We start from the raw sequence: 17,776 nt of genomic DNA on the forward strand, positions 1-17,776 counted from the left end.
TCAGCATTCTCGATCATGAGACAAGTGCAAACTACTACCAAGGGAAAATTTTTGGAAGCCAAGTGGACTAAACAATAGGGGCACTGGGTAGGTGGTACAGGCAGTAATTTGTTTTTGTTTACAACCATAATTTCCATCATTACATCATATAAAACAATTTCATCAGTAAACGTGGAAACCATTTTACAATGTTTTTCAAAAAGCTTCAAGGCCACCATAATCTGCATGGTTGCCCCATACGACAGCAAGAGTAAGCCATGTACTACCTCCAAAAACTGCTTGTACATCACATGTAAAGTTCAAATGGAGTCCACAGGCATGAAATGTAAAGAACACACTGTTGGCACTTTGTAATCCAAACTTTCTGCAACTGAATGATAGACTACATCCAAGTTTTTTGTCTTCCTGCTGTATGACCTGCATCCCGTTACAGTACAGGCAAGCATTTTAAAACAAAACTTTCATCAAACATCACAAAGCATGACAAACAAGAGCAAACAGCACAACTCTCTTACTCGTCTCAATACACATTGGAGCTGCACACTGCCACAGGATCCTATGATGGTGACGTGTGCAGAATGACAAATTGTACAGCGATCTGCACATCTCATTTAGACTCCCCTAGGTTTACCGTTGCGTAAATAAAACTGTTTCCTTGGCTGCTCACTAGAGCATGCCAGGGTGCCGACCCAAGTGGCCTCCATAAGTGGGCCTGTGATCTGTACAGACGTGCGATCTCTGAAATCACGTGTGTCATGAGTGAAGGTACATCGTGATCTTTCTAAACTATGGGAACCACAAGAACATTCAAGAAAGCAGGAGGCATTTTCTTCAGTGTTTCTGGTTTTAATGATAAATTAATGTATGTGTCTTGTGAGTTCCTCACCACCTTTTTTGAGAGCTTCTACTGGTATTCCATCAGGACCAGTGGCTATGTATTGTATTGCTTGAATGACAGCACACTTTACTTCACCTAATGTTGGTGGGGAGCCAAGTTCTTCTTTGGTAGGTTCTTGTTCCATTATGTTGTGCACGTGTCAAACAATGGAAACTTCAGGTAGGAATATCGGCAATGTGGAAAAGACAGATTGCTACTTACTGTAAAGGAGACCTGTCAAGTTGTAGACAGGCACAATTAAACACACACACACACACACACACACACACACACAAGCAAGCACCTCTCACAAACAACACATGACTGCCAACTTGAGCATGTCGTTCTGGAATGCCATTTTAACAGAAGAGTAACATGGGAAAACTTCACAGTGTTGTTGGATGGAAGAAAGTCATTTGGCAAAAATCAAACAATGGAATCTCCAGGCAGGAATATCAACAATGTAGGAAAACAGATTTCTACTTACTGTAAAGAAGACATGTCAAGTTGCAGACAGGTACAATTAAAAGACACTCACATATATCTTTCGTCTGCAGCCTTCATCAGTAAAACACACACACACACACACACACACACACACACACACACACACACAAGCCAGCACACCTCACACACACACGACTGCCAATTTTAGCATCTCGAGCTCGAGCCAGAATGCCATTCCAGCACTCTGGCCCAAGATGCTAGAGTTGGCAGTTGTGTGTGCATGAGGTATGCTTGCTTTTTTCTTTTTTGAGTGTGTGTGTGTGTGTGTGTGTGTGTATGTGTGTGTGTGTTACTGATGAAGGATGTGGCTAGAAGCTGTATGTGAGTGTCTTTTAATTGTGCCTGTCTGCAACTTAACTTGTCTTCTTTATGGCAAGTAGCAATCTGTCTTTTCTACATTGTTGATGTTGTGCACTTGTTCATCAGTAACTGATTTCAGAAGGTCTTCAAAATGTTCTTTCCACCTATTCATGATGGAGCATTGATGTTTTAGAAGGGTACATTTGTCACTAGACCAAAGTGGATTTCAACCAAAGATGCTTGGACTATAAATTACTGTTGTGGCGTGGAAGAACTGTCACATATCTTTATGTGTGAGATATTCTAACTCTCTGGATCTCATTATCTGGCACACATTCCTCGGTGCATGGGTAGTACTTTGTACTTTGTTTTAGCAAGACAAAAGACTTTTCTTTTAGCGATTAAGTTCAGCTGCTTGTGTTGTGCTTACAAGGCTTCCCTCTTCTCTGAGATCAATACTTCAAATCTTCTACAATTTTTTATGTTTCCTAGTTTTATGTCCTAATGTTTCTTTGCAGGCATCCATAATATTAGTCTTTAAATTCTCCCAGTGTTGTGTTACATCATGACAACATCCCTTAGGCAGTGCCTGATGAAGTTGTTTCCTGTACTGTGAGGTATATTCTGATTTGCCAAACTTCTCAGGAACAAATTTGTGTCTACAGTTCTTCTTTTTTTTTCCTTCTCTGGCTAGATAGTGACAAATGCATGACAGATCTAGTACTTCGGTGATCTGTCCAACAGTTATCATCATCTTCATAGCTTTATTCATGAAAACATTGTGTAGATCTTACTTGCTTACAATTATATATTTAATTAGATGCCAGTGCTTCAATTTAGGTTGCTATCATGATTTTTTGAACCTTTTATCACCTTGCAGGTGTCAACTGACCCATCACTGTCAACCTATGATGTAGTCGTCCTGGATGAAGTGCACGAGCGTCATCTCTATGGAGATTTTTTGCTTGGCGTCGTGCGCTGCCTGTTGTACCAGCGACCAGATTTAAAAGTTGTTTTGATGTCTGCTACAATCAATATAAAGTTATTTGTGCAGTATTTTGCTGGTGATGCAGTAGTAATTCAGGTGAGTAATTTGTCCATTTTAGAAGCAAGCATCTTTTTGTTTCAGTCTAATATAATGTCCACTTATCGATTAATTACTTGGATCTTACTGAACAAGAGTTTTAAAACAAATCAGCTTGGCTTCTTCCTGTTTAATTACGTGAAACCATGTAAGCAGAAATGTCAAAGCTGATGCATCAATTTAAAAAATAAAATTATTGTAGACACTTGAAGCAAGAAGTAAAACAGAAGGGGTTTATCTAACAAATTATGTAATGTTATGGATTAATGTTTGTTCTGAGAGGAAAAAAAAAACTTGAAACTGATAAGAATTTTTGATGGAGTTAGTGAAATATTTTATTAAAATAAAGCTTCTATCCTCTGTTATTTGTCCTAGAACACTGCATATTATTTTCCCATATATTTATTTTATTTTCCCATATATTTATTTTTACCTAATAATTAGACAACATCCATATAACCATTGCATTTGCATTTCAACAGGTTCCTGGAAGACTGTATCCCATAAAGCTTTATTACAGACCTATTTCTGTTGAGGAAAAATCTTCAAAATCTGGACGTATTAATCCAGCACCTTATGTCCGGATTCTTCAGCTTATTGATGAAAAGTTTCCAAGTAAGACCAGAATTGTATTGCAACTATACTACAATCATTTTGTGTGGCCTAACCCCCCCCCCCCCTCTCCCCCATCCCCCCTCCACCCTTCCACTCAAATCGCCTGCTGTCAGTGATTCTATGTCTTCTGTGCCAAAGGGGAATTTTTTTTGCATATGATTTTAATACCTTGCTAGTCATTTTTCTTCATAAGAGATCTTAGACTGGCGTAATTAACATTTGTAGAACAGTTTATGATGCATAAAAAACGTGTTTTGTTTTGTACCAGGTTCATTGTCCTGTCTCTCTGTCATTACATATGCTATAATTAAACCAAATGAAGACAAGTACTTTGTTTCCTGCTTGCCAGTAAATAGTGGGCTCACCTGACCAAAATCTATAACGATTCATTACTTTGAAGGACATGTGACATCTTAAATATAGTAAGAAGAGAGGAAGGTTTGTATGAAGTCACATTGTGCAAGGCTTACAAGGAGAGGTCCCTATTGGTGGGTGGACTTTTTGAAATCATCTATATGATGATGTAGGTTAAGGTTCCAGGTATAACATCCAACAGCCAATCCCCAGGTAGGCTCTCATTTGTAAGTAATTGATGAAAAAAATTGGAATTTTATGTGATGCTGTACCTACAGGTTTAAAAATGGAATCATATCTGACTCTTTGTGCCATGTAATGTTTAAGGTACAGGCTTCTCACTCTAAAGGTTGTGGGTTTGAAACTTGTCAGAGGCTTTGAAATCTTTTATTTTTAAATGTTCTTCAAAATATCTTTGGTTGTTATTTTTATTCAATTAATAGGATTAAATGTAATTTTTTATTTCCATTTCTTAGTCACACGATTTCATCACTGTGTTATCTTTTTCAGTTGCTCTCATTTTTTCTATCAACCATTCCTTTTTCACTTTGAATCTTTGCACATGTGAATTTAATTATTTTTGTTTATCTATCTTAATATTTAGACAATTGTAACTGCTGTTTATCAGTTAAAAACAAAAGATGGGATAATCTATTAATAATGACTGAGATATGGTGTCAGAAAGGTGTTTTTCATTACAAGATGTATATTTTTTGGATAGTAATCATCATACAAAGATTTAAAATAATGAATTCTTATTGCACTGTGGACAAAGTAATGCAGATGAAGATTTCAATGAATGAAGGGATTACAAATAAAACAAAATTCAAGCAGGATGTAAAAGGGAAATAAGGAAGGAAATAACATGAATGAAAAGGACATTAGAGATATTAAATTGGAATTAATACATAAAAATAACGAAAATCACATGAACAAGAGTTCAAGTCGAAAAAGAATGATAGGGAGAAAAATGAGAGCAAATGAAAATTTAATATGACAATAAAATGACATGACAAAGAAATAGAGATAAAAATTTACAGTTAAACCAATTAAGTGGATATAAATAACAACCAAAGTCATTTTAATAAAGATTTAAAACTGAAAAATTTCAAAACACTTGATGAGATTCAAATACACAAGCTGTCACATGTCAGGCCTGTACCTTAACTGTTCGTTGTGCAACCAGTCTGTATAAACCTCCTTTTATAAAATGGTAGTGCATCATGCTAAATTCTGATCTTTTTTAAATTTTTTATCATTTACTTGCTAACAAGAGTCCACTAGGGTGAATGACTGCAGGGTATTATACTCCAGACTTCAATTTACATCACAGTACAAATGGTTTCAAAAAGCCGATTGCATTGCTGGGTACCTCCTCTCATTAGAGAGGAAATTTACCCAGTGCAAGACATAGGGCAGATAAAACTGAACAAAGCATGGTACTAATTAACAGTGAAATTCTAGCAGCAGAAGGACTCAAAAATCAGGGAATTCAAGAGCGAGTAAGAGGGAGAGAGAATAGGAAAAAACCTCCTTGTGTATGAACACATAATCTATCAGTAAATACTGGAAAAAGTAAAGTGTGTTTATTCACCATATAGTTGAGGCATTGAGGAGTCAACAGCCTCATAAAGCAAATTTTAAAAAAATTGAAATCGTTGCTGATCTTTTTGACAGTGTTCTTCCTTGAAACTAGGTAACAAAAAGATGTACACACAAGTATTTACATTGTCTCAGCCAGTTGCATTATCCTGGCACTGTAGCCCAAATGTAGCAAAATGCTGTTTGAGAGGAGCCTCATTCCACATCATTTCAATAAAAAAGTTGTTCAAGTGATCTATGGAACATGTAAATAATTACCTAAGGTGGGCTGGAGGGAAAAGTGGCTGGCAGTTGTGAGAGAGAGGCAGCAAGAGAACTAGATAGGAACATGGCGCCTATGAGCCTGTCATGGCACAATCGGGAGAAATCATACATGACACATATATATGATGCGTAGCAAGAACGGAGAGAGGTTTGTTGGAAGTTACCTTCAGCAAATTCTTTCAGTATTACTCACCTTCCAAAACATGTAAATAGATTTGTTCTTCCCAGGAAAGGGGTTCCGTCAGAAAATGTCTTGATATAAGCAGTTGCTTCAGAAAATGTCTTGATCCAAGGGATTACTGCTTCTTTCTGTCTCTCTCTCTCTCTCTCTCTCTCTCTCTCTCTCTCCCTCTCTCTCCCTCTCCCTCTCTCTCCCTCTCTCTGCCCTCTTTTTTAAGGAGGGGGGAGGGGGAGTTTGTCAGTTGAATCAAACCCAGGCTTGCATACCCCAAGGGAATTTTGTCTTGTCTTTGTACGAGATCAGGTCTTGTTATTCCATACATTCCATTGGTGAACTTCAGAAGTAGTTGTTTGGAGTTTTGTGTTATCGTTTGTATTCCCTTGTCTAAGTTTCCTTGACTGAATTACTAATTCAGAAAGTATTCAGTTTGCCAATACCATTGTACAGTGATTGGATGGATGTTCACTGGTCTTCCATCATGCATTGTCTAGATTTCTCATTGGATGTGACAAGAGTGAATATGATAGCTGGTGTTGATCCAGAAGTATGAATTAAATGGTATGAAACTGGGGTGAAGAGGAGTGGAAGGTTTCAGCTGGGTGTTTTGGAGAGGGGTGGGGGCAAGGAATGGAATAATCTAATTTAGATGTAACATTGTTATTGTTTGTCTGTTGGTTATGAGGTGATTATTCAACGAAATTTGCTTGTAAGCTGAAGTGCTAACTAATGGTGAGGAGTAAAAGCAGTGCTATAGTTGCTGTGTGCTTGTATATAAAATCTGATTCAGAATAGATAGATTTACTATGAATTGTGAACAGCTGGGAAGAGAGAATGTCACTGGGAAAAGCTGATGCCTGTCAAAATGAAGATATCCTTAATTGTTCTGTCAAATAACTGGTAGTGCAGTGCACAATATTCACAAGCAAGAGCAAACGAAGTGGTGTGAGTTCAGAAACAAACCATCTGAATTTATTCTTGGAAAATGCGAATTGAGGTTCAGTGAAATTGAACCTCTCAAGTCAACCATGAATCCATGTGTTGAAAATATCATTAATGTGTCAGAGTAAGATGACAGGTTTTGCAAAACTTGAACCTTAGGGATGCTATCTCTCAGCATCCCCTGAAAAGATCAAGATACTGAGCCATCCTGGCCCTGTGTTCTTACCATTGATCAGTTTCACCTCAAAGGTGAAATGCCATCTCCAGTCACATAATTAGCAATGTTCATTTAGAAGAGGGAGAGTCACATGTAAGACAATTCATGATACTTATCAGCAGATATACAACTATCCTTGAGCAAAATGTGCAGTGCAATATAAATAACTTTTGTGGTTTCTGTGCTCTAAGTGCAATATGGCTTCTTGCTTCTAGCACCAATAACGTTATAGGTCTGAACTGAGCACTCAGTATGTGCTTGGTTCCTGTGTTTCAGATGGTTTCGGTATGTCCTATGTTCTCCTGCAGTTGTTGACTAGAGAATGGAATGATGAATGTACTTCTTGTGTGAAGTTACTGCAATTAGTCCATGGGCGAGTTTTATGGTGGTTGTTGTGAGGTGTCATAAGGAGAATTCTTTTCATACTCTTGATCTGTGTATATTGAATTCCAACAGTAAGTACAGTGAATCCACCATAAATAAAATGCCTGCCCAGAAATTCCACTTAGCGGTCATCAGATAACTATTTGACAGATTTCGCAAAGATGCCCACGTTAGAGTACAAGAAAACCAACACATTAAGATATCCCAACAATAGTTGAGCATTCAGATTGACACTACCTGAAGTCTACATCAACTGGTCCCCCCAGGGGCTCAGCATTCATTTGCTGAGTACGGGCTTGGCGACCCCGGGGTCCTGAGCTGGGGACTGGTCAGCGCCGCCAGTCTCCTGTCGCCGTAACCCCCGGACATGCTTCAGCGACCACCCCATGGCGCGGCGGTGGAATGTTGTGTGCTGCGGGGAATGGTAATCTTGGCGAGGAAGGTAAACCTCTATAAAAACCCCTCAATCTTACGGTGTGCTGCGCGCCTATAAGATGCATGGCTGTTGGGGTGGAACAGTCGCAAGCGGGCAACCTCTGGGGCACCTGCCGCGCCCCAGTTGTATAAGGCTTACCTAGGCACGCGGGGCTCTGTCTAGGTGGACTTCTAGTTCCCTAGCTGCTCGTGGGACCGAGATGGAACCCTCGAACTTTTATTCTTCTCCTGCCAGCGGAAAGGGTGGACCGCTGGTGGGTTCTAACACCCAATCCAAAAAGAGGGCTCGTGTAGCCAGTCCTCCTGATTCAGGTAGTAGTAACAGAACGCATGCTGCTTCGCAGAATGTGTTTTTCATAATTAAAAGAAAAGATGGGAGTTTTGAAAAAGTTTCGTCATTTTATATACAGAAGGGCTTAGAAGGTATTGCTGGCACATTAAAATCTGTAAAGCGCTTGCGAAATGGCACCTTGTTGGTTGAAACATCTAGCTTCCAGCAAGTCCAGAACCTTCAGAAGGCACAATTTCTTGGGGAGTTTGCGATAGAGACTGAATTTCACAACACCTTGAACTACAGCAAGGGTGTTGTGACTTGCAGAGATCTCGTTGACATTCCCCAAGACGAACTGAAGGCTGAATGGTCCCGGGAAGGAATTGTCGACGTGCAACACATTATGAAACGGGTGGATGGTGCTCTCATAAAGACTGACTCATTTATCCTTACATTTAACAGCACTAATTTGCCAGAGCATGTGAAGGCAGGTTTCCTACGTCTCAGTGTACGGCCTTATTACCCCAACCCCATGCGGTGTTTTAAATGCCAACACTTTGGACACACTACTCTCGGCTGTTTAGGGGAAGCCACTTGCGGGAATTGTGATAAAGCCACCCATGAGGGAGTTGGTTGCTCCTCTCCTCCCAAGTGTGTCAACTGCTCTGGGGATCACCCTGTGTGGAGTAGGGAATGCAGAGTTTTCCTTGAGGAACGGAAGATCCAGGAACTAAAAACTACAAAACGCATCCCGTATGGTGAGGCGAAGAAAATCTACAAGTCCATGCAGCCGCCCACGTTCGCTGCTTCCTTTTCTTCCATTCTCAAACAACCAGTCTTGAAAACCGATGCCACTACACAAACGGAGGTTGCTACTGTCAGCACTAGCACCTGCGCTTGTCAATGTACGTGTGCTGCTGCCGTTCCTGTGAAGCCTGCTGCTCCCCCCTGGCCTTCTGACCAGGCCGTGGTAGCTGACATCATGGAACTTCCTGCCCCTTCCCGGGTCCAGTCTTGTGCACTGCCCAGCACTGCTACACCCCCTACTGCTTCTGAGGTTTTGGCTCCAATGCCACCTCAGGCCAGAACATCGAAGCTAAAGACAAAGGTGAAGACTCGCCCACTAAAGGAGACTGCAGTTATACAGTCTCCTGATGTGGATGTCATTCTCTCTGACGTCTCTCTCGACTCCTCTTCTGAGGCGATGGAGGTTGATGTCAGACTGGGGCAATCATCTCGCACCAAAACTGAGCCTCCACCTGTTGTGGGCTCTCCTCCCCTACAGAAAGTGAGAATGAAGGTACTCCCACCCTGATACATGGGCCCCATTATACAGTGGAACATGATTGGATTCCGGGCACATGTGGAGGAACTGAACCTCCTAGCACGGCAACGCCCCCTGTGCTTGTGTTTACAGGAAACGCATTTAAAACCATTTGATGCTCCTATACTAATGGGCTATACGTCATATTGCAAAGATGACCTGATTGGAGAAAGGGCCAAAGGCGGAGTCGCTGTGTTTGTCAATAATGACCACCACTCCTCTGCCCTCCCCCTGGATACTGACCTGCAAGCAGTTGCAGTTGAAATTCATTCACCTCGGAGGCTTACCGTATGCTCCCTTTATTTACCCCCTCTGGATGCAATGACCTTAGACGCTCTCACAGATCTTATCGACCAACTCCCCCGCCCATTTCTTCTCCTGGGAGACTTCAATGCCCATCATGTCCTGTGGGGCTCCACTTCTCTTTGCGCTCGAGGTCGAATTTTGGAGAGCCTCCTAACATCTCAAGTGTTGTGCATCCTCAACACAGGTACTCCGACTCATTTCTCTACTGCTACAGGGTCATTCTCAGCCATTGACCTATCTTTCTGCTCTTCAACCCTCACTGACTCTGTTCACTGGGAGGTCATTGACGACCTTCATTCCAGCGATCACTTCCCTATCCGCATTCATCTCCTGGATGGTGTATTGCTGGAGCCGCGGCCACCATCGTGGATGATTGGCAGGGCTAACTGGCCACTGTTCACTCGGTTGGCTGTCTTTGACCGCCACAATAACGTACAGGAATGGGTGGATCACATCACGCTTGTGGTCCATCATGCTGCTGACCTGTCCATACCACAGTCTTCTGGCCCTCCTAAGCGGCGCCTTGTGCCTTGGTGGACGGAAGAGTGCCGTTCAGCCATCTGGGAGAGGCGTGCGGCTCTTCGCCGATTTAAATGTCGCCCAACAGCAGTCAATCTTACCGCCTTTCGAATCGTGAGAGCCAGGGCACGCCGTGTCATTAAAGAGAGCAAGAAAAGGTCATGGCAGGAGTTCCTGGACTCCATCAACCGTTCCACTTGTTCCACAAGAGTATGGGAAGCCATCCGGAGGATTTCCGGTAAACATAGCCGTTTACCAATAGCTGCTGTCCTGAACCAGGGATGCCTCCAAACGACACCCAGAGCCATTGCTCAGACGCTGGCAGAGCATTTTGCACAAAGTACTGCCGCTGCAAATCAGGATCCAGCGTTTCGTCGCTACCGTGCGACTGTCGAAAGAGCGACCTTGGACTTTTGGTCGAACAGTTCTGAGGCCTACAATTCCCCTTTCTCCATGTGGGAACTTGAATCGGCACTTACTGAGACTTCTGACACTGCACCAGGTTACAACCGCATCCGGTACTCCATGCTTCGACATCTGCCAGCGGCGTCAAAGGAAATTCTCCTCGAATGTTTTAATCTCATATGGCAGACAGGAGTGTTCCCCACCTCGTGGAGGGAGGCAATTCTCATCCCTCTCCTCAAACCAGGAAAGGACCGAACATGTCCCGGTAGTTATCGTAGTATCGCCTTGACAAGCTGTGTCGGAAAGACCCTGGAACGGATGGTTAACCGGCGTCTGGTCTGGCTGTTAGAGACCAGACAGCTCCTTAGCCGCTTTCAGTGTGGATTCCGAAAATTTCGGTCTACGGTCAACAACCTGACCCTCCTAGAGGCGGCTATTCAGCAGGCTTTTCTCCGTCAGCATCACTGTATCGGTATCTTCTTTGATATCAGTAAGGCATATGATACTACTTGGAGACACTGTATTCTTGCACAAATGCATCAATGGGGCTTTCGTGGCCGCCTCCCCATTTTCATTCGGTCTTTCCTGTCTCAGCGGTTTTTTCGGACCCGCGTTGGTAACACACTGTCTGATCGCTTTGAGCAAGAGAACGGTGTCCCCCCGGGCAGTGTTTTAAGCGTTACCCTCTTTGCCGTAGCCATCAACAGTATAACGTCTACAGTGAGGAGTCCAGTACAGTGCTCCTTATTTGTGGACGACTTTGCTGTTTTCTGTTCCTCCTCCATTGTTGCAACCGTGAGCTGTCAGTTGCAGCTAACAGTGCGGCGGTTAGAGGAGTGGGCTGCAAAGAAGGGTTTTCGGTTTTCTTCCGAAAAGTGTGTTTGTGTTCATTTTAATCGTTTTCGTCATCTTTTTACTTTGCCTGCCTTGCATATGGGGGATACTGTTCTACGTTTTAGAGACACAGTGCGGTTTCTGGGCCTAATTTTTGACTCCAGGTTGTCATGGCTGCCACACCTACGTGACTTGAAAGCCAGAACGCTGAAGGCACTGAACATCCTCAAGTGCCTCAGCCACAGGTCTTGGGGCGCGGACAGGGCGCGTCTCCTACAGTTTTATGGAGCTTTTGTGCGTTCACGGCTGGACTATGGGTGCACAGTATATGGGTCAGCGAGGCCATCTTATTTGCGGATCCTTGACGCTGTTCACCATGCTGGGATCCGACTGGCCACGGGTGCTTATCGGACCAGTCCCGTACCCAGCCTCTGTGCTGAGTCTGGCGAACCACCACTTACCATCCGGCGGCAGCTCCTGCTGGTGCGCCAGGCTTGTAAGTTTCTTGCAGCTCCCAGATCGCCTGCTCACCATCTTGTTGCCCATCCACCTCTGGACCGCCTTTTTTCCCGCCGTCCCCGGGCTACGTTGCCAATTGGGATCCGTGTGCAACGTGTACTAGAGTCCCTCGGTGTGGAGTCTGTACAACCCCAAATCCAAGGTTTTAACCGCCTGCCACCCTGGTTACTGAAGAAGCCCGGAGTGATTTTAGATTTATTGCAGTACAAGAGAGATTGCACTCCTGCCACCGTTTTTAATGCAGCATTTTCTGCCATTTCATCTGAGCACCACGACTATGTAGCTGTTTTTACGGATGGGTCGAAACAAGGGGATTCTGTTGGTTGCTCAGTTGTTTTTCCATATCGTGTCCTCAAGGTCCGACTGCCTCAGACTTTTACTGTCTTTGATGCAGAATTGTTTGCAATTTTGCGGGCACTGGAGCACATGAGACATTCTTCCTCTCCTAAATTTCTTGTCTGTTCCGATTCACTCAGTGCCCTTCACTCATTGCAACGTTTGTATGCGGCAGACAAAATTGTCCAGACCATCCAGGATGCCCTCCTCCGACTACAGCGACTGGGGAAGGTTGTAGCTTTCTGCTGGGTTCCGGGGCATGTTGGCATTGCTGGGAATGAAAGGGCAGACCTCGCAGCCAAGGAGGCGTGTCTCGCCCCACAAGTATCTCAGTGCGCTATCCCCTTGCACGCACTCACCTCGCTGTTGAGCTCACGGGTCATGCGTCAGTGGGAGGATGAGTGGCTGGAAGTGACTGACAATAAGCTCCGTATAGTCAAGCCCACAACGCGTGTGTGGTGTACTTCCTTTCAGCCCAATCGACGGGACGAGGTTCTCCTCACTCGGCTTCGAATAGGCCACAGCCCTATGATGCATGGCTTCCTTCTCTGGCGAGAGGACCCTCCAATTTGTGGTGCTTGCGGCGTCCAGGTCACTGTGCACCACGTTTTATTGGATTGCGTTTTATTTTCTGACCAGCGGGTCGCGGCTGACTTGCCAGCGGACCTGCCATCTCTTTTAGGCAACACTCGGACGAATGTGGCTAAAGTTTTAAAGTTCTGTGGCCTGTCAAATGTTTTTACAAAGATTTTAGGGAGAGGATTTTAATTTGCTCACTGTGTAACAAGCTCGCCCATATTTTATGTAAGTGGCCAGCCAATAACAATTTCCTGTGACATTCTTGTTGCTATGTTTCCCCTTTCCTTAGGTTTTACTTTCTTATGTAGCATTTTCCTTCTTTTCCTGCTTTCTTTGAGTGTGTGCTTTAGTTTTCTTAGGTCTGTCCACATTCGTATAATGATCATTCGTCTCACTGTGTTATTCTATTCTTTCAATGAAGCTGTTTTCTTCCTATGAGTTTCACTCATTGCACTGTGGTTATTTTACCTCCTCTATGTGTGTCTGGGCACTGATGACCTCGATGTCGAGCGCCCATAAGCCCCAACACACCACCACCACTACATCAACTGGTAAAGTGGGAAGTGACAGGAGGAGAGGGGGAAGGGCTGGCTCATCCCATTCATTCTTTCCTTGTGTGCAAAGGCAATATATGAGAATTAAGCCAATGTGTGAAAATGCCATGTTGTGTGGTACCTTAACCTTGTTTTACAAATCAACACACAAAGGAACATTACTTAACCTTATTTTCGTATAATGATCATTCGTCTCACTGTGTTATTCTATTCTTTCAATGAAGCTGTTTTCTTCCTATGAGTTTCACTCATTGCACTGTGGTTATTTTACCTCCTCTATATTTCCATAAAATAAATCCCTTATTACGAATACCATACTAAACAAGTTAAAACTAAGAACATAAAAAATATTGAGAAAGATACTGTTGTAAGTGTGGCATAAACTCTGAAGTAGATGGAGTACTGAACGTGGCATACTCTTCAAATAATTACACCACAGGGACAAGCAGACACATGCAAAAACCGAGCGAGGTGGCGTAGTGGTTAGCACACTGGACTCGCATTCGGGAGGACGACGGTTCAATCCCGTCTCCGGCCATCCTGATTTAGGTTTTCCGTGATTTCCCTAAATCGTTTCAGGCAAATGACAGGATGGTTCCTTTGAAAGGGCACGGCCGATTTCCTTCCCAATCCTTCCCTAACCTGAGCTTGCACTCCGTCTCTAATGACCTCGTTGTCGACGGGACGTTAAACACTAACCACCACCACCACACACGCAAAACAAACAGGCTCTCAAGACATTGGTGATTCTTGCACTGGACCACAAGCTGACATTGTGCTCCTGGTCATTGGACGGTGTAAAGGTTAATTTTTTTAATACCATTGCCCCTCAAAAAGATATCAGGCCAGTTTATTTATTTGATTACAAGGTAGACAGGGCCTAATAATTAATTCAGTCTTTACTTTATCTGTGTTATCCTGTCACTAACACAGACTCCTTTTAAATGCCATTTCAGTTCATTACTTGTACTTATAAACACAGATAGAAGTGCTTGTTTCTTTTTCTTCCAACTTCACAAGCATTATTATCTACATTCCATGCTATACACATAGATAATGGAGCATTGCATGACAGCAAATAAGTAAATGAACTAAATGTCATATTGCAGTTTTTCAGTGCATGTAAACTTTCTTGTGTCCTCTTAAGTAGATCATAAAGCCTTGGATTTTATTTTTCAAATGAACAAATGAATATAAAGGTGAAAGTCATAGACAAATTAGAGAACGGAAGTGTGCTAAAAATCAGTTTGAAGAACTTATGTGTCAAAGATATTATGGAAAGGAAAAAAAAGCAGTTTGCTCATTTAAATTCAGTTGTTACACTCACAATGTCACATAATATATTACAGGCACAGTTTCTTTCCTGACAGTATTTACAGTAATGTGAGACGTGTTCACCAAGAAAGTATTTCTTATTGTTGTATACAGCAAGGGGTTTTTTTTTTTTTTTTTTCGAAAGTTCATCTTTTACATTTTGTGTCATTCTGTTCTCAGAAGATGAAAGAGGTGATGTCCTCATGTTCCTGAGTGGTATGAGTGAAATCTCTACCATTGCTGAAGCAGCCCAGCAATATGCAGATAAAACACAGGCATGGATAGTGTTAACTCTTCACAGTTCCTTGTCACTTGCAGATCAGGATAAAGTAAGTCTCTCACGAAATTGACAGAAATGTCTCTGTGATACATAGATTCTGTGAAAATGATATAAAAAGAAGTTTTGAATACAAAATAAATAATTATTTGTTGTACCTATTTTTGTACTTTCATCTGGAATATGAATAGCATTATGGAGTAACGACAATGTAGGAAAAGATAGGTAGCTACTTACCATAAAGATATGCACTAAGTTGTAGACAGGCACAATTAAAAGACAAACTGCCAGAGTCTGCCAATTATGTGTGCTTGCTTGTGTGAATGAATGCTGTGTATTTCTCTTTTTCTGCTGAAAGCCATGGCCGAAAGCTTATGTGTAAGTGTCTTTTAATTGTGCCTGTCTTCAACTTAATGGGTTATCTTTACAGTAAGTAGCAATCTGTCTTTTTCTACATTGTTGATATTACTACCTGGAGTTTTGATTGTTTGAATTATGGAGTAATATGGATCAAAGTATGTGCAAAAATGTACATTCCTCATGATAGTTTATGTAGATGAAGCTGAAATGAGGAGACAGAATATCTACTCAGTACTTATCTTCAAGAGATATAATTCCTAGTTCTTCCAATAGAAACACTTAAAGGAGAAAATAACAAAAATGTAAAAAGGATAGATTCTTTTTCATTGTGCCTGTCTGTAACTTAACGTCTCCTCTATGTGGTGAGTAGAAATCTGTCCTTGTCATATTGTTGTTATTCCATCCTGGACTTTCCATTGTTTGTTTATAGTAGAAAATACTAATGCTAGCTCCCAAAACTTGTATTGTTTACGTGTATTGTTTGTGATAGGTTGGAGGGGGAGGAGGGGGACAGGAGGATATTCAAACCATATGTTGAGAGGGATGTATTTGTGAGGACAGATGGAGAAAGATGGAGGAGATGGTGTCAAAAAGAGTTCGTGTAAGGCCCCATATTTATATTCATTAATGACCATTGGGTGACATTAGTTAGTTATCAACAGGTGTGATGTTTTGCTACAGGTAATAAGTAGCCAGATAACTTTATAAACTATAATGATCCTATCATTTTCAAAACTTCCAAATCTGAAGAAAGAGCAAGCAAATCAGAAGAACAGATCTGTGAACAATACTATATCACAAGATCAACCTATGACTAGTTTACTTAGGATTACATTTCTGTGATTTCCAGTTTATAATATCAAACTGCACAGTTTTCTCTACATGTTTGTTTTCTTATGGTATTTTTTAATTTGTCTTTCTTGTGTGTCTAAACTAAGAGGATCCAGATTTACACAACTCCATTTATGATAAATATGTGTGTTGAATCCAGGTGTTTGATTATGCACCAGAGGGTGTACGTAAGTGCATCATTTCAACCAATATTGCTGAGACTTCTGTAACAATTGATGGTATTCGTTTTGTTGTGGACTCAGGCAAAATGAAGGAGATGAGTTATGATCCCATATGCAAAATGCAACGTCTGAAGGAATTTTGGGTTAGTCGTGCAAGTGCTGAACAAAGAAAAGGGCGTGCAGGTAAGTTTATTATAGTTTTCTGGTTAGTCCTGATAAGATTCAAAGACAAACATGTTTTCCCTAAAAATCGTAAATGACGTGATTGAGAACTCACCCATACAACAGTGATCAAAACACTAATGTCAGTTTTATTTTTATTGTTTTAATATTTGGTTTCATTCTTATTCATATTTTATTATTGAAATTATTACCATTGTGAGCATCATCAAAAACATTTTTATGTCCATTTTGATAGTATTGTTAATTAACAGAGTGCTTTTGGGTATAAAGCTGTTTTTCCATATATGTACAAGGTGTACAACTTTGCTTCCGCCATTTTTTCCTGAACATTTGAAGATTTAATGAAACAAATTGGTTACACATGTATCATTCAAAGTATTTTCCATCACTGGCCACTACTTTCTCCCATCTTTTGGGCAGTGTACGAAGCCCGTGTCGAAAAAATTGTTCATCTTTTGAAGCAGTTCACGAATTGATCCAATTTGTGACTTCTTCATGAGATCGGAAGTGTTGATCATCCAGGCCATGCGCAACTGATCTAAACAGGTGATAGTCAGAAGCAGCAATGTCTGGAGAATACAGTGGGTGGGGTAGGACTTCCCATTTTAACATTTCCAAATACGTTTTGATCTCTTTTGCATCGTGGGGTCGAGTGCTGTCGTGCTGCAAAATCACTTTATCGTGCCTCTCGCTGTATTGCGGCTGTTTATCTTTTAATGCTCTGCTCAAATGCCTGAATTGTGTTCAATAATGAGTACCTGTGATTGTTTCACTTGACTTTAACACCTCATAGTACACGGTGCCGAGCTGGTCCCACCAAATGCAGAGCATGATCTTGAAGCCGTGAATATTCAATTTGGCCGTCGATGTGGAAGCATGGCCGGGAGATCCCCGTGATTGTTTGCATTTATGGTTATCATAATGAACCCATTTTTCATCCCTGGTCACAATGCGATGCAGAAATCCCTTCCATTTTTGCCTCTGAAGCAACTGTTCACAAACAATGTCAACGTCTCTTGGTTTCAGCTCACACGGGACCCAAGTTCCTTCTTTCTGAATCATGCCCATAGCTAGCCTTGAGACTTTTTTGAAATGGCTTGCTGTGTCACTCCCAATAATCGTGCCAATTCGTCTTGAGTTTGACGCGAGTCTTCACTCAGCAATGTCTCCAATTCTGCATCTTCGAAAACATTCTCTCTTCCACCACTATGCCAGTCTACAAC

General features: G+C 41.9%; 1 protein-coding gene across 2 annotated transcripts in view; it reads left to right on the forward strand.

Moving 5' to 3' along the window:
* The window catches only part of LOC124621863 (probable ATP-dependent RNA helicase DHX34), a 193,092-nt gene that overhangs the window by 46,792 nt on the left and 128,524 nt on the right, over positions 1-17,776 (forward strand). For both annotated transcript variants that reach the window (XM_047147328.1, XM_047147335.1), the window contains exons 5-8: positions 2,565-2,768; positions 3,251-3,383; positions 14,901-15,049; positions 16,349-16,553. In XM_047147328.1, the coding sequence (XP_047003284.1) occupies positions 2,565-2,768; positions 3,251-3,383; positions 14,901-15,049; positions 16,349-16,553 (691 nt within the window). The remainder of the gene's footprint in view (positions 1-2,564; positions 2,769-3,250; positions 3,384-14,900; positions 15,050-16,348; positions 16,554-17,776) is intronic.

The sequence above is a fragment of the Schistocerca americana genome, chromosome 1 (assembly GCF_021461395.2).
Source record: "Schistocerca americana isolate TAMUIC-IGC-003095 chromosome 1, iqSchAmer2.1, whole genome shotgun sequence".
NCBI classification, from domain to species: domain Eukaryota; kingdom Metazoa; phylum Arthropoda; class Insecta; order Orthoptera; family Acrididae; genus Schistocerca; species Schistocerca americana.